Consider the following 17,215-nt stretch of genomic DNA (forward strand, 5'->3'; position numbering starts at 1 on the left):
TCTATCCAGGTTTGGCTGTATGTGCAAGGCAAGTGTACCCCTATAAACTCTGCCCTAGAGTTTTTTTTTTTTTTTTTTTGTTTTTTTTTTTTGCTTTTGGATCACATCCAGTGAAGTCCAAACATTACTGCTGAGTGTGTGCTCAGAAATTACTCCTGGCAGGCTTGGGGGTACATATGGGATGCCCAGATTGAACATGGATCAGCAATGTGCAAGGCAAATGTCCTACCTGCTGTGCTGTCGCTCTGCTCCCTTCCCATTTTTAGTTTTTAAGCCACACCCTACAGTGCTCAGAGGTTACTCCTGGCTTTGCACTCAGCAGTTACTCCTAGCCGGCTTGGGGGACCACATGGGATGGTGGGAATCGAACCTGGGTCGCCCACATGCAAGGCAAATGCTTTCCCCAGTGTGCTATTGCTCCAGCACCCTAAATTAATTCTTTGTTGTTGCTGTTGATTTTTGGGCCATACCCAGCGATGCTTGGGTTACTCCTGGCTCTGCGCTCAGAAATCGCCCCTGGCTTGGGGGACCATATGTGATGCCGGTGATCAAAATTCAGTCCATTCTAGGCTAGCTCAGGCAAGGCAGACGCCTTACCCCTTGTGCCTCCACTCGGGCCCCTAATCCTTTTTTTGTTTTTGTTTTGGGGCCACACCCAGTGTGGCTATGCACTCAGAAATTGCTCCTGGCTTGGAGGACCATATGGGATGCTGGGAGATCAAACCACGGTGTATCCTAGACTAGCTCTGGCAAGGCAGATGCCTTATCACTTTTGCCACTGCTCCGGCCCCCCTAAATTAATTCTTAAAGCAGGCCAGCCCCTATGAAGACTTGATAGGGCAGGGATCCTCAAACTTTTTTTGGCTCACACCCACCGGTGCTGAAGAGTTACTGCTGGCTCTGTGATCAGAAATCGCCCCTGGCAGGCTGGGGGACTATATGGGGTGCCAGGAATCGAGATTCGTCCTGGGTTGGCATCATATAAGGCAAATGCCCTACCACAGTGCTATCTGGATCTCCTCAAACTTTTTAAATGGGGCCAATTCATTGTCCCTCAGATCATTGGAGGACCATGCTATAGGTTTTTTGTTTGTTCGTTTGTTTGTTGTCCAACCCCGGGTTAGCTTCATGCAAGGCTGTGCTATCTCTCAGGCCCCCAGACTATAGATTTTTTGGGGGGGCCACACCCAGTGACACTCAGGGGTTACTCCTGGCTATGCTATGCGCTCAGAAATCGCTCCTGGTCCAAAACAAAAAAAAAAAAAACAAAAAAAAGTAAAGAAAAAATTGCGGGGTCGGTGAGGTGGCACTAGAGGTAATAGAGGTAAGGTGTCTGCCTTGCAAGCGCTAGCCAAGGAAGGACCGAGGTTCAATCCCCCGGCGTCCCATATGGTCCCCCCAAGCCAGGGGCAATTTCTGAGTGCTTAGCCAGGAGTAACCCCTGATCATCAAACGGGTGTGGCCCAAAAAAAAAAAAGATAAAGAAAAAATTGCTCCTGGTTTGGGGGACCACATGGGACGCTGGAGGATCGAACTACAGTCCATCCTAGGCTATTGCGGGCAAGGCAGACGCCTTACCGCTTCTGCCAGTACTCTGGCCCCCAGACTATAGTTAAAAAACAAAACAAAACAAAACACGTGAGGGGCCGGAAAGATAGCATGGAGGTAGGACATTTGCCTTTCATGCAGAAGGACGGTGGTTCGAATCCCGGCATCCCATATGGTCCCCCATGCCTGCCAGGGGCGATTTCTGAGTGTAGAGCCAGGAATAACCCCTGAGCGCTGCTGGGTGTGACCCAAAAACCAAAAAAATAAACAAAAAACACAACATGTGAACAATATTGGCCCATGGGCTGTAGTTTGAGGACCTCTGGTCTAGGGAATAACTCAAAGGGCCACTGTCATCACAAGACCCAACTTTCCGCTTGGACACGTGACTCCCCCAGCAACCACGTATGCCAAACTGTCCTGCAGCCATTCTGTTATTCATGCCCTTGGCCTGCAACACTTCTGGGGATCCCCTTTCTACAAAAAAGACTTGAATTGGAGAAAAAGGTTTTGATTTTTCTTTCTTTTTCTTTTGGCAGATAACAGAGCTTGTTAGTCAGAAGCATGATTTTGCTGTTGTCTTATTTGGGCATTAACTATGTGACTGAATATCAAGTTAACTTGGGATCTGTGTCTTCATCGTTTTGTTCTTTAGCCATTTAACTCATCTGGAACTGGGTTGATTGAAGAAAAAAAAAAACAGAATAAATTTCATCAAGGGGACAGAGTGATAGCAAATCGATAGGGCACTTGCCTTGCATGCTGCTGACCTGTAATGGACCCGGGTTCAGTCTCGGGCATCCCATATGGTCCCCTGAGCCTGCCAAGAGCGATTTCTGAGCACGGAGCCAGGAGTAACCCCTGAGTGCCTCCAGGTGTGACCCAAAAACCACAAAGGAAGGGAGGAAAGGAGGGAAGGAGGGGGGAGGAAAGGAAGAAGGAAGGGATTCACAAAAAACACTGGGATTTTCAGAGTTTGTTTAAAATGGCAAGATTGGGGGGCCAGAGAGTTATTAGCACAGAGCTAAAGGCGTTTGCACATTGCCAAAATAGGATGGATGTGATTCGATTCCTGGCATCCCATATGGTCCCTGAAGCCTGCCAGGAGTAACCCCTAAGTATGGCCAGATATGGTCCAAAAAGCAAAATAAATAAATAAATTTTACCAAAATAGAACAATAAAAATAGAAAATACGGGGCTGGAGCAATAGCACAGTGAGTAGGATGTTTGTCTTGCACATGACAGGCCCGGATTTGATCCCTGGCATTTCAGATGGTCCCCTGAGCCTGCCAGGTATAATTTCTTGAGTGCAGAGCGCTGTTTGGTGTGGCTCAAAAACAAAAACGATAAAAAATAGAAAGGTTGAGAGACCGGAGAGATAGCATGGAGATAGGGCGTTTGCCTTGCATGCAGAAGGATGGTGGTTCGAATACCAGCATTCCATGTGGTCCCCCCAGCCTGCCAGGGGCAATTTATGAGCGTAATGCCAGGAGTAACCCCTGAGCGCTGCCCGGTGTGACCCAAAAACCAAAAAAATAAAATTAAATATAAATAAATAAATAAATAAATAAATAAATAAATAAATAAATTGGGGCCGGAGAGATAGCCTCGAGGTAAGGCGGTTTGTCTTTCATGCAGAAGGACGGTGGTTCGAATCCCAGCATCCCATATGGTCACCTGTGCCTCGCGGGGGCAATTTCTGAGATAGAGCCTGGAGTAACCCCTGAGCACTGCCAGGTGTGACCCAAAAAAACAAACAAAAAAAATAATAAATTTACTGAGACTGGAACAGTGGCACACATGGTAGGGCATTACCTTGCAAGCAGCTGATCTAGGACGGACATGATTCGATCACCCAGCGGCCCATATGATCCCCCAAGCCAGGAGTAATTTCTGAGCACATAGCCAGGAAAAACCCCTGAGTGTCACCAGGTGTGGCCCCAAAGAAAACAAACAAATAAATAAATATACTAAAAGGGAGCAAGGCTTGAAGAGAGAAAGCTCAGTGGATTGAACATAACCTTGGCCTGTGGTACACATGGATTCAATCTCCAGTGTTTCATGGTTCCCTGAGCACAGCCATGTCTCCTGCCCGTGTGGCTTCAAACCAAGAATTTGGGGCCACACCTGAAGCTCAGGACTTACTCCTGGTTCTGCATCAGAAATTATTCGTGGCAGGCTTGAGGGACCATCTTGGATGCTGGGGGTTGAAACTAGGTCAGCAGCATGCAAGGCAAGCACTGTCCACATTGTATTATTACACCGATCCCAGCCAAGAACGTTATTAAAAAAAGAAAAAAAAAAGTCATGGAAAAAAAATACATTCTGAATCTTCATGGTTGTGACGCTGAAAGGAGAAAGAGAAATCATTTGGCCATCCCCCATGGATATGCACTGACCTAACTGCTGAGTGTGTAGCCTGCATGGAGGAGAGGCTCCGGAGCTCTGCCCTGTTCCTACAGGAACAGGAAGTCATGGTGGTTAAGGTGAAGAACAAGGACCAGGCCTGCGTGGGCAGAGGTCCCTGCAGCAGCTGCTTCCCTCCATCTTGTGCATATAGTACTGGGTGAGCAGAAATGCGAGGCACTACAAAATCTGAGCACTCCGTACAGAGGCCTCCCTACCCCCAACCACCACAACTCTCCAGCATCTGAAGATTTGAAAAAGAGAAAAAACATTTTGCTCTGCAGGTGGCTGTGGTTAGTAAGGGAGGAGGGAAGTGGAGGGGGGCCCGCAGGCTTCCTTGCCTCACTCTAGGCCTGGCTGAGGAAGCCTGAATACCAGGCCGCAGGAGAAGCAAACCCCACTGGAGCTCTCATCTTTTCTGTGTCCTCTACTCGACCAGGACAAGAGCTCCCCAAACCTTTCCCTCTTTGCAGGCCTCCCAAATCCCTGTGGGGTCTTGATGTTCCCTTTGCACCTGGACCTTTCCTGGCCTACAAACAACTGATAGATACCCTGGCCTCAGAGAGTGGGGTGCCTCTTACCTCATTTTCTGCAGTCCCCTGTTTCTTGTGAGGTCGAGGAGTAGGGAGAGACTGTCAGAGTTGGATGTGGGGCAGGTCTCCCTGCCACTGGAAGAGCTTGGCAGGGAAGGGGAGGAGCAGATCAGAGGGGAGGAAGGAGTTAGAAGACGGTCAACCTAGAAGTTCTAGAAACATCAGTAATTCCAAGGGGCAGGACCCAGCTCGTACTGAACACAATGCACCCCCAGGGAACAGCCATCAGGCCTGAAAGTACCTAGGACCTGGTCATCATAGTAGATGGGTAGCTGCGGGGAAGAGGCAGGCCAGGGCTAGGGAGTTGGGGGGGGGGAGGGGTCTGTCTTGGCGCTTGGGCCTCCCACTCATCATGCACTGAGCCCTGACACAGATCAAGGGGGCCTGAGCTACTGAGAAGGGGGGTCTGAGGTCACAGGACCCCCCTCCCTGGTAGTGAGAGGCCTTTGTGCTCCTACAGCAGGCTCTGGAGACTTGGTCTTGCCTCGGGAAGGGTGTTCAGGTGTAACCAAGTCTCCTTCACCGCAGACCCAGTAAGTGGGTTTTTAACTGGCCCAGAACTGGATCCCAGGGCAGGAGTGATGGCACTGCAGAGAGGGTTTCTGTTTTACCTACTTTTTCAATTCCTGGAACCCCATATGGTCCCCGAACCCACCTGAGCTCAGAACCAGGACCTGATTGCCGCCGGGTGTGACCCAAAAACTAAAGAACATAACAAACATAGAATAAGACCCTGGATCAGGGGCCAGTGAGGTGGCGCTAGAGGTAAGGTGCTAGCCAAGGAAAGATCACGACCTTGGTTCGATCCCCCAGCGTCCCATATGGTCCCCCAAGCCAGGGGCAATTTCTGAGCGCTTAGCCAGAGTAACCCCTGATCATCAAACGGATGTGGCCCTAAATACAAAAAACAAACAAAAAGAAAAAACCCTGAATCAGAATGAAGCAGGGCTTCTAAACCGTGTATGAAAAGTTGAGCTGGAGGGCCTGAGAGATAGCAAGGAGGAGGGTAGTTTTTGCCTTGCATGCAGAAGGACAGTGGTTTCGAATCCCATATGCATCCATATGGTCCCCGAGCCTGTCAGGAGCGATTTCTGAGCGTAGATTCAGGAGTAACTCGAGTGCTACCGGGTGAAAAGGAAGAGAAAAGAAAAAGGAAGGGGAAGGGGAAAGGAAAGGGGATAGGAGAAGGAAAGAAAAGTGAGCTGGGGTTCTGCCCAGGCCCAACCCATGAGGACAGTGGCGGTACCTGGTGGCCGTGCCTGGTACTGCAGGGCTCTGAGCGGCTGCCCAAGCTTTTCCCACTATCTCTTGTTTTTCCTCCTGGTTGGGGTTGGGTGATGTCACCCCAGCGACACCCCTGTGGTGCCGCTGCTATAGAAAACTGCTTGAAAATTCCTCAAGCACAAAGTTTTGCTTTGCTAGGACCCAGAAGTTCTACTCCTGAGTATAAATTTTATTTATCATTTTTTTCTGAGTATAAATTTTAAAGAAACCAAAGCAAAGACTTGTTTATGCACCCAAGGGTTCATAGTCATAAGAATACCATAGGATTTCGGGGGCCGGAGAGATAGCATGGAGGTAATGCGTTTGCCTTTCATGCAGGAGGTCATCGTTCGAATCCCGGCGTCCCATATGGTCCCCCCCCCGTGCCTGCCAGGAGCATTTCTGAGCCTGAGCCAGAATAACCCCTGAGCACTGCCGGTTGTTACCCAAAAACAACAAAAAAAAAAAAAAAAAAGAAAACCATAGGATTTCACCATAGAAGTTGCACATGTGGGGCGGAGAGATAGCGTGGAGGTAGGGCGTTTGCCTTACATTCAGAAGGACGATGGTTCGAATCCCGCATCTCCATGTGGTCTCTGTGCTTGCCAGGAGCAATTTCTGAGCATAGAGCCAGTAGTAGCCCCTGAGCGCTGCTGGGTATGACAAGAAGAAGGAGGTAGGAGGAGGAGGAGGAGGAGGGAGAGGAGGAAGAGGAGGAAGAGGAGGAAGAGGAGGAAAGAGGAGGAGAAGAAGAAGAAAGAAGAAGAAAGAAGAGAAGAAGAAGAAGAAGAAGAAGAAGAAGAAGGAAGAAGAAGAAGAAGAATAAGAAGAAGAAAGAAGAAGAAGAAAAGAAGAAGAAGAAGAAAAGGAAGAAGAAGAAGAAAAGGGCCCGGAGAGATAGCACAGCGGTGTTGCCTCGCAAGCAGCCGATCCAGGACCAAAGGTGGTTGGTTCAAATCCCAGTGTCCCATATGGTCCCCCGTGCCTGCCAGGAGCTATTTCTGAGCAGACAGCCAGGAGTAACCCCTGAGCACCTCCGGGTGTGGCCCAAAAAACAAAAAACAAAAAACAAAAAAAAAAAAAAGAAAAAAAAAGAAGAAAGAAGAAGAAAAGAGGAGGAGGAGAGAGGAGGAGGAAGAGAGGAGGAGGAGGAGGAAGGAATAGTGATGTGAGGCAAAACGTGGTCAATGCATGAAACAAAAAAATATTAAGCCTTGGTGCCGGAGTGGTGGCACAGGCAGTAGGGCGGTAGAGCATTTGCCGTTGCACACGCTTGACCTAGGATGAACCTTGGTTCAATCCCCCCAGTGTCCTATATAGTCCCCCAAGCCAGGAACGATTTCTGAGCACATAGCCAGGAGTAACCCCTGAGCGTCACCAGGTGTGGCCCAAAAAATCAAACAACAACAAAAAAAAAACAAAAGTATTCAGTCTTACAAAAAGATGGAGTTCCACTCACCAGCCCCATAAGGGTATCAGGCTACCTGTGTAGGCTTTTGAGTTCTGCCCTATACCTGGTCTGGAATCTGGACTCAGTGACTTGAACTGTTCTAGGATATGATTACCTCTGGGAGGAGGTCTTGGGTTGGAAGGCTAGAGGCCACGGGGGAGAGAATTTGCCTTGCATGTAGTCAAGCTGAGTTCTATCCCCAGCATCTCATATGGTCCCCCCCCCCAAGCCTTCCAGGAGTAATTTCAGAGCACAAACTTGGGAGTAACCCCTGAGCACCGTTGGATGTGGCCCAAAACAACAACAAAAATGGGAACTGACTTTGTGGGTCACAGAGTAAGTGGGCCTCCTGGGTCCCCACGCAGGCATCTAGTTCCTCACTGCGCCCCAGGACTCTGGGAAAGACCTGAGACCCAGGAAAGTGGAGTTGGTCCCGGGGCCAGAGTGATAGCACAGTTGGGAAGGTGTTTGTTGTGCCTTGCACTTGGATTCAATCCTTTAGTATCAAAGCATCACCCAGGAAAGGTGATGTGGTATGGAAGAATAGGAGTGGCATGAAAGCCACACCTTGAGGAACAGACTGGAGGCCACACCTCACATCTGACAGACCTTATATATGCTTAGGCAGGGGTGCCCAGGATACTCCTGCAGTTCACTCGCTACTGCCACCACCATGCCCGCGAACATTGTGGTGCTGCCTTTGTTGCTTCTGTTGGAGCTGGACTTAGGGTCCTCACAGGTTCTGCCCCCGCCCTGTGACAGGTAAGAGTGTGAGGGACTGGACAGCGGATCAGGCAGAGGGGAGAGGAATTCAGCTTTTGGATTTCTTGTTGGCATTGGGTTGGGGGTAACCTCTGCTCCTGGGGAAAATAGAGCCACCAGCTGCCCACTCCCCTGTGGGCCAGACCTTCCTTTCCCTCTTGCTGCTACTTGAACTGGGGGGCCATGAGCATCACCATTTTGGAAATGGCTCGTTCCTAAGCCTGAATGCAGAAGGGTGGAGGAGACCCCAGGTGACCAAGGATGGTCTGTTCTTTTTTGGGGGGGGCATACCAAGCAGAATTCAGGGGTTACTCCTGACTCTGTGTTCAGAAACCACAACTCCTGGCCAGCTCAGAGGACCAAATGGGAAGCCAGGGATCAAACCTAGGTGGAAGGCAAGTGCCCACCCCACTGTACTATCACTCAGGCCCCAAAACCCAAGTCCATTCATTCTTTTTTTGTGTGTGTGTGATTTTTGGGTCACACACGGCAGTGTGCAGGGGTTACTCCTGTCTCCATGCTCAGAAATTGCTCCTGGCAGGCACGGGGGACCATATGGGACGCCGGGATTCAAACTGATGACTTTCTGCATGAAAGGCAAACGTCTTACCTCCATGCTATTTCTCCGGCTCCACATCCATTCATTCTTGAGCCTCAGATTCTGTCTCTGAGTCAATGGAAGGAGTCTTATGTCCTAAACTTGTGGTGCGCTGTCTGCTCCCCCCAGCCTGGATTTGGGAATTTCTGAGATCCAGGTGGAAAGATGTTTTCCTTCACTGAGGAGTAGCCCCTCTCTCTACCTGAGTAGAGAGAATCCAGGCCGATGGGGAGCACAAGGGTGACAGGCTGCTAGAGAAGGCCGGGCCAGAAGGGGCAGGAAGCCAGGAGCAGAGAGTGGAGGGGTTTAGGGAGAATGGAGGTGTCCAAGCACTGGCTATATTAGGAGACACAGCCTCGTGCCTATGTGGGACACAGGGAGGCAACAGTCCAGGGGAGTTAGGGCTGTTGGTGAGGGATTGGGAGGAGGCCTGAGTGTCTGGGGCAGAAATGGGGGCAGCCATGGGAGCTGGGGGCATGAGGGGAGCAAGGCTGGCACTCCATAGGAGCAAAAAGATTCATAGGCTCAGTATGGTAGGCTGTGTTAAAGGCTGCACTGCAGCAATGAGACTTGGGGAATAATCAGGGATTTGGGGATTAATCACTGGCTTGCCCTGCTCAGAATAGTGTTCAGAGAAGCTGCCACAATGGGGAAAGGACAGTGGTGGCCATGCTGAGGGCCCCATTGTGAGTTTCTAGAATGCCACAGTTTCTGCAACAGGAGGGACACCAGCTTGCACTGTGACTGGCAGAGGCAACGAGTCACACTGTTGCCAGTGTCCAAGGCACTGACCGGGGAGCCGAGACAGATGTGGAGTGAGCAATGCTGAACCCAGTTACTCACTCAGTTTCCAGGTCTTTGAAGTTCAGTGGGGTTCTGGGTGCCCCACCCCATAAAAATCTCTGACCAAGCTCCAGGACAATGCACAGATTAGGCAGGAGCAGGGCAGGTACCAGCAGTTTTGGAAATGGGCAGAGTTTGCACTCCCAGCCCAGCTGCTCCGGGGTAAGGACGATTTGGTCGCCCTCTGACCTAGGCTCCTGGCGCGTCCTTTGTGAGCTTATAGTAGGGCCTCTGGCCACTTGGGACACGGAGGGACTTTGGCCATCTGCGGAGCGATTATTAGCCTGCTATCAGGTGCTAATGGAGACCTCCTGGGGAGGGATACCTAATGGGCTCAAGGATTATAATTTAGATCCCACACACCCTCGTCATCCATCACAGATGGCAAGCTGGTTCCTGAAACTCTCTCTGCCCTTTGTCCTGGCCACTCCCTGCTGTTAGAGTGATTCTCAGCCCCAGCGCAGCCAGCTCTTCAGAGCTTGCTCCTGGCTCTGTGCTCAGGGATCACTCCTGGCAAGGCTTGGGGAATCGAGCCTGGTCCCATCCAGGCCCTGGGCTCTCTCTCTGGCCTTTGTTCCTACCACAGTACTTGGCATAAGGTCTATGAGCTTCAAGGGCACAGCAAAATGACTCCCTGTTCATAGATAATGTGGTCTGTGTCCTGAGGTCTCTTGATTTCTCAGCCACTCTCAGAGCCCCTAAACTGGATGTGCCGGGGAGGTGAGGCCCCCACATGGCCCTCTGAACCCCGGGATAAATGCATTCTGGAAATTTGAGCTTCTGGTTCAGGCTCCCTTCACTCTCCTACCTCTGGCAACCTCCAGAACTATCTAATCTGATTGATTTAGGGAGTCCTGTGAGGCCATTGGATTTTTTCCAGCAGTTAGAGTTCCTGGTATCGGGGTGAGCCTGTGTGCTCCTGTGAGGTGGCTTGGGGAAAGGGCACATCAGAGTAGATTTTGAGGGAGGGACCCCTTATCTGACCCATTAGTCCTGCTCTCTAATGAGACCCTAATAAATGTTAAGAATAATAATAACTGATAGCAATAATGACACTACACCCAGCTCAGCAGGGGGGCAAATGTCTGGGCCTACAGGAAGGTTGGGTTCCACTCCTGTGAAAACACAAAACGTTCAAAGTTCAGGGCTGGGTGATAGTGCAACTGGGATAGTGCAGCGGTATGGCCAGCTGACCTGGGTTTGATCCCCAGTACCCTATGTGGTCCCCTGAGCCCACCAATAGTGAGCCCTGAAAATTGCTGTGTGTGACTGAAAACCAAAACCAAAATAGTAACTGGGGGTGAGGCCCTGACTCAAAGTCTAGAGTGCTTTGCCTATGAGAGCCCTGGGTTCGACTAGGTTGATTCCAGGTTCTTCTACTATGTACTGACCTTTGACCCTCAGCTGCTCCTACTGTTATTTTTTGGTTTTCTTGTTTTTTGTTTTTGGACCACACCCAGTGATGTTCAGGGGCTACTCCTGACTGCTGCAAATTTATTCCTGGGGGCTGGAGTGGTGGCGAAGCGGTAGGGCGTATGCCTTGCATGCCTGCTGATCCAGGACTGATCGCAGTTCAATCCCTCGACATCCCATTTGGCCCCCCCAAGCCAGGAGTGATTTCTGAGCACAGAGCCAGGAATGACCCCTTGAGCGTCACCAGGTGTGGCCCAAAACAAAAACAGAAAAAAGAATTTACTCCTGGTAGTATTCAGAAGATTTATTCTGGGGATTCGAGGTCTGCTGTGAGTAAGGCAAGTACCCTTCCCACTGTGATACTACTCTGGCCTGGCCCCTGCCTTCACTGTTAAAGTGAGCTAGTGAGTGAGGTCAGCTGAGGGGTGACACCTCCATTAGGCCTGAGGATCTCAGCACTAATGTATCAAGAACAATTCTTGGGGTCAGAGCAATAGCAGAGTGGAGAGAAGGCATGACTTGCATGCAACCAACCTGAGTTCTATCCCTGGCATCCTATATGTTCCCCTGAACCCTCTCCTATAGGAGTGATTTCTGAGCACATGGCAAAGAATAACTGTAGAATTAAATAATTAAAGATGGAGATGGATAGAGATGGATGGAGGCCTTTATTCTTAGGCCATGGCCACGTGGCTTCATCCCCCATCAACCGGAGGGTCTGGGGTCCAGGAAAGCGACGGGTATTGAACTCACTCACACGCAGGCTTCAGGAAGCATCAACTTTATTCATGCCCTATCCACCACACGTGTGGTCAATCTCAACCATTTATGCATGCTATCCTTGGCTTGCCCTGCGTCTTAACTTGTCTGGCCATGTCTTTTCCTCATACCTCTCCATTCTGGCAGAGAGGAGCAAAAGGGGCCTAATCCTCTGGTCAAAGCCTTATCTACCCCTCCCAAGACCCCTCCCAGGAAATGGGCGGGGTCTTGCAGGTATGGTTAACGTAATATCTGGTTCCCAAGACCCCGCCCAGAAACGGGCAGATCTCAGGTAAATACACCTAAATCCAGGGTGCTGTCACAAATAACCCCTCAGTATAGCCGGGTTCAATCCCACAACAAAAATGAGCAAAACAGGGGCCGGAGAAATAACACAGTGATAGGGTGTTTGCGTTGCATGCAGCCAAATGGCTGTTCCAATCCTGGCATCCCATATGGTCCCCCCGAGCCTGTCAGGAGCAATTTCTGAGTGCAGAACCAGGATTAACTTTTTTTTGTTTGTTTGTTTTTTGGGCCACACCCGCGGTGCTCAGGGGTTACTCCTGGCTGTCTGCTCAGAAATAGCTCCTGGCAGGCATGGGGGACCATATGGGATACCGGGATTCAAACCAACCACCTTTGGTCCTGGATCGGCTGCTTGCAAGGCAAATGCCGCTGTGCTATCTCTCCGAGCCCAGAATTAACTCTTGAGCACCACTGGGTGTGACCTAAAAACAAAAACCAACCAACCAAACAAACAAAAAACAAACAAAACAGAACAGTTCAGTTCTTTGCTTCAGTGTCAGTCTGCTTGTGCAGCTGCCCAATAGGTCAATGGGGAAGCCATGGAATCTGTGGGGCACATCTAGGGCACTCACGGTGCTCACAAGGCCCTGTCTGGTCCATGCCAGACTATGGCTCAGCCTCTCTGCACCACTATGGCCACTGGTCTGATCTACTCCCTTTCCACCCTGCAGCGAGATTTACTGTTATGGGCCCCTGCTACATGCAGTTCAGATGGCCAAGCTCTACAAGGACGACAAGGAGTTTGTAGACATGGGCATGTCCCTACCTCCAGGTGAGTTGTCTAGGGCCTTCAAGAACCTTCTGCCCAAGGCAGAGGGGACAGGATTAGGCAGTGTGGGGCTTCTGATCAGGGATGGTTGCTCACTGGGTCCTGCTGCCTATTCCCCAGAGAACATCCTGAAGAATTTTAAAGATCTGTCCCAAGCCCACAATAATAATATCCCCCGGGATAAGCTGGAGGCTTTTGTCAATGCCAGCTTCCGGGCCAAGGGACAAGAGCTGGAAGTCTGGACCCCTGAGGACTGGAAAGAGAGGTAAGGCCCGGCCAGAGGTCAGAAGGGGCCCTATAGACAGGCTGTTCTTGAACCCTAAAATCCCTTTGTTCCTCCAGCCCCCAGGTTCTGAAGAACATCTCAGACCCCCAGCTTCGTACCTGGGCAGAGCGGCTGCACCAGCTATGGAAGAAGCTGGGGAGGAAGGTCTGGGCCTAGTTGGACTGAGCATGAGAAGAATATCAGGGTTCATGCTGAGCCCAGCGGAGTGGGGAACATGTACTTCCTGACAACACTCAGAAACTGTTGTCTCTGCACCAGCTAGCCCCCCCCCCATTTCCACTCCCTCAGCCCCCTGCACCCCTTCCCCTCACTGAGGAAAGACTTTGGGGTTTCGTTCACACCTGGCTGAGAATAGGGATTCTGGCTTCTGGGGCTATCTGTGTGTTAGCAGATTTGAGGGGCAGTAGGGTTGCCCCACCTGGGGGTGGTATAGGGGACAAGATAACGGTAAGATCAGGGTTTGAGCTTTTCCCTTCCAGGGCACTGACCAGGACTTGGAGCCAACATACCCCCATGCCCAGGCTTTGGCCCCAGCCTGCAGTCAGGGTTCCCTCGTCCCAGTTCCTGCTAGGTGTTCTAGGCTCCCTCTCTTTATCTCCTGACTCCAGGTGAAAGCGGAAGTTATCAGCCAGCCCCAACTGTATTCTCTCATCCCGTCCACACATCCCTTCATCGTGCCTGGCGGGCGCTTCCTTGAGTTCTATTACTGGTGAGCCACCAATGTACAGGACCACAGGGTTAGGGTTCAGGTTTGTGGCCCAGATGCTGAGTGTCTGTCTCCAGGGACTCCTACTGGATCATGGAGGGTTTGCTGCTGTCTGAAATGCCACAGACCGTTAAGGGCATGCTGCAGAACTTTCTGGATCTAGTGCAACTGTAAGGGGGCAGCCTTTCAGGGCAGGGCAGGGAGGCTCCAGCTTAGTGGGGATCCCCTCAGCAGCTCTGGTCCTTGGCAGCCTGGGCCACATCCCCAATGGTGCACGTGTGTACTACAAGCAACGCAGCCAGCCCCCACTGTTGACCCTCATGATGAACAGCTACTTCAGCTACACGAAGGATCTCCCCTTTCTAAGGTGGGCACCTTCTCCAGACTACCCTCCAGCACCCCCATATATTTCTCGAGGGTGCGGCCTGACTGACATGCCCTGGCTCTGCCCCAGGGACAATATTGAAAAGCTCGCTATGGAACTGAATTTCTGGGCCAACAACAGGAACATCTCTGTGAGTGCAGGCAACAAGAACTACACACTCAATCACTACTTTGTGCCCTATGGGCAGCCCAGGTGAGACCACCAGGCTGGGCTTGGCTCTACCATCTCCCTGGGAGCGACCAGGAGTGCTGGCAGTGCACCCCACTCTTGGATGGGAGCACATGGTCAACGCTGGGCACATGGAAAGGGCCCCAGGAGTCTAGAGGCTCAGCCTTGGTCTGAGAGGCTTAGGAGGGGCCAGTGGTGCAGCAGGGAGGGCATTTGCCTTGCATGAGGCTGATCCGGTTTGATCCCTGACATCCCATATGGTCCTCCACTGAGCACTGCCAGGAGTGATTCCTGAGTGCAGAGCTAGGAATAATCCCTGAGCGCTACTGGATGTGGCCTAAATAATAAACAATAATTTATTATTATTAATAATAATAATAATCTAAATAATAAATTTAGATTTTGCACACTGTCCCCTTTGTACCCACCAGGCCTGAGTCCTACAGCAAAGACTTCGAGCTGGCTACCACCTTGCAGGAAGGTCAGCAGATCCCGGGGTCGGGCAGTGGACGAAGCCTGAGGCAGTTGTGTGTGTGTGGGGGGGGTCCTGTCCAAGAAATGGGTGGTCCTAGAGCAAGAAGGGTGGGCCCAGGGCAGGCAGTGAGTGGGGCCATGATTGTGAGCCCAGCCCACTGATGCGACCTCCTCTCAGGTGAACGAGAGACTCTATACACTGAACTCAAGGCCGGCGCTGAGTCTGGCTGGGACTTTTCTTCCCGCTGGTTTAATGGAACCTCAAAGCCCAACTCGCTGATCAGTATCCGGACCAGCCGACTGGTGCCCGTGGATCTTAATGCTTTCCTGTGCCAGGCAGAGGCACTGATGAGCCAGTTCTATACCATCTTGGGTGAGCACCTCAGGGCGAGCACAAATAGCACAGGGCATAGGGTAGTTGTCTAGGTACTTTATAGACCTGCTCTCTTTTTTATGTGATCTTTGGGGGCACACCCAGTGGTGCTGAGGGATTACTCCTGGCTCTGCTCCCAGAAATCACTCCTAGTGATGCTTGGGAAGCCATATGGGATGCCAGTATCTAAAGCAGGTGGAAGGCAAACACCCTCCCCACTGTGCTATGCTCTAGTCCTGCATTCTTGTGCTAAAAATAGAATGCAGAGCTCGAGCGTGCAACCCATTTGCCTTTACTCTCCACCTACTAGAGGACACCTTTTCCCACAGCCTTTCCCAAATGCATTCCACTCCTTATCCCCACAGACACCCGATCCTCATACACAGGGCCTCAGAGGGCTGCTGACTGCTCAGGTCCCAGGGGTGGACAGGCAGCCTAGGGAAGTGGACCTCAGGCCAGTGTGGCCACCAGACAGCAGAACTCAAAAGCAGGGACCCAAGGGCCATGGTCTGGGGCTCTGCCTGAACACAATGCACCCCCAGGGAACAGCCAGCAAGCCCGGAAGTACCAGGACCTACGTGCACAGCGCATGGAGGCCATGCAGGCCCTTATGTGGGACCAGCAAAAAGGGGCCTGGTTCGACTACGACCTGGATAAGAAACAGAAGAACCCAGAGTTTTACCCCACCAACTTGGCACCACTCTGGGCTGGCTGCTTCCAAGACTTGAAGGTCGTGGACCAGGCTCTGAAATACTTGGAGGTGAGGGCAGCAGGGCAGAACCCTGAGCAGGAACCTCAGCCAGGATGGCCCTTTCCTCCTGCCCAGGCCCATTAACCTGCGCTTCCCACAGCCATCACCAGACGGCAGCAACGGGCCAGGAGAAGGAAATCAGTCCAGGACCGGGTCACAGGGCTTTCAGAGGCCCAGCGACCCATAAGCCCCATCCAAGTCACCCATCCAATCTGTCTGCACTCCTCTAGGATAGCCAGATCCTGACCTACAGGTCCGGAATTCCCACCTCCCTCCGGAACTCAGGCGAGCAGTGGGACCTGCCCAACGCCTGGGCCCCCTTGCAGGACCTGGTCATCAGAGGTAGGAGGAGACCCCTAGGGGAAGGGGCAGGCCAGGGCTGGAAGCACGGGCCAGGGAAAGAGGTAGGGGTGAGGTCACAGGCGCCTCCTCTCCTGGGGGTGGGGTCTAGGTCTGGCCAAGTCTCCTACACCGAGGACCCAGGATGTGGCTTTCCAGCTGGCCCAGAACTGGATCCGAACCAACTATGACGTCTACTCCCGGACATCAGCCATGTATGAGAAGGTGAGCCTGGGACTCTCTGTGGGGACTGTGGCGGCACTTGGTGTCCATGCTCTGGTACTGCAGGCTCAGCTGCTCCCTCCAGATGGCCTGTTGAGCCTTCGGGTGGCTCTTTCAAATGTCGCTCTTGTCCCCAGTATAACATCTTGAACGGTGGACAGCCAGGTGGCGGAGGGGAATATGAAGTTCAGGTGAGTGAGCCAGTATCCTGCAGATGTCAGCTGGGCCCTTACCGTGAGGCCCCACTAATCTCCCCCTGCCTGTGGGTCCCCCTGTATGCCTGATGATGCCCTCCATCTGGATGTGGGTCCACTACCCCAGAAACACACTTGGGGGCCTTCTGTTTCCAGGAGGGCTTTGGCTGGACCAATGGCGTGGCCCTGATGCTCCTGGACCAGTACGGAGACAGGCTGAGGTCCAGAGCTCAGGCACTGCCCTCGCAGCCACTCTGCCTGGCAGCTGTCCTGCTATCCACATCCCTGCTCAGCTTCCTGCCCTGGTGAGGCCTCACTGTCTACACTTCCCTTATTCAATTTGGCTCCAAGGGGCCAGAGAGATAGTACAGTGGGTACTCGACTTGCACACCACTGACCTGAGTGTGATTCCCAGCACCCCATGAGTCAGAGCCAGGAGTAAACCCTGAGCACTATCATGTGTGGAAAAAAGACAAACATAAACTTTGTTCTGAGCACATCTTCTCCAGCCTCTTCCTTCTCTAGAACCGCCTTCACCCTGCGCCCACAGTCTTTCAGTCTCTAGACTGTGTGCAAGACAGGTATCTGGAGGCTGTGGGCACCGCC

The 17,215-nt window shown here is 51.8% G+C and overlaps 1 protein-coding gene across 1 annotated transcript; it reads left to right on the forward strand.

The window, feature by feature from the left end:
* The first annotated feature begins 7,934 nt into the window (after positions 1–7,934).
* TREH (trehalase) lies at positions 7,935–16,918 on the forward strand. The gene is made up of 15 exons (XM_049778170.1): positions 7,935–8,023; positions 12,614–12,714; positions 12,832–12,976; positions 13,054–13,141; positions 13,606–13,706; positions 13,781–13,873; positions 13,954–14,070; positions 14,158–14,280; positions 14,688–14,737; positions 14,909–15,103; positions 15,646–15,863; positions 16,085–16,196; positions 16,306–16,418; positions 16,553–16,606; positions 16,766–16,918. The coding sequence occupies exons 1-15, from the start codon at positions 7,935–7,937 to the stop codon at positions 16,916–16,918; spliced, it is 1,752 nt and encodes a 583-aa protein (XP_049634127.1).
* The last annotated feature ends 297 nt before the right edge of the window (positions 16,919–17,215 follow it).

Source organism: Suncus etruscus, chromosome 8 (assembly GCF_024139225.1).
Source record: "Suncus etruscus isolate mSunEtr1 chromosome 8, mSunEtr1.pri.cur, whole genome shotgun sequence".
Classification (NCBI taxonomy): Eukaryota; Metazoa; Chordata; class Mammalia; order Eulipotyphla; family Soricidae; genus Suncus; species Suncus etruscus.

What these genes read in the sequence shown, in the direction of transcription:
- TREH (XM_049778170.1), top strand. Translation starts at nt 7,935, where the DNA reads ATGCCCGCGAACATTGTGGTGCTGCCTTTGTTGCTTCTGTTGGAGCTG. An exon ending in GGAAGAAGCTGGGGAGGAAG is followed by an intron (nt 13,142 to 13,605) that starts GTCTGGGCCTAG and finishes TCCTGACTCCAG; the next exon opens with GTGAAAGCGGAAGTTATCAG. An exon ending in TTCCTTGAGTTCTATTACTG is followed by an intron (nt 13,707 to 13,780) that starts GTGAGCCACCAA and finishes GTCTGTCTCCAG; the next exon opens with GGACTCCTACTGGATCATGG.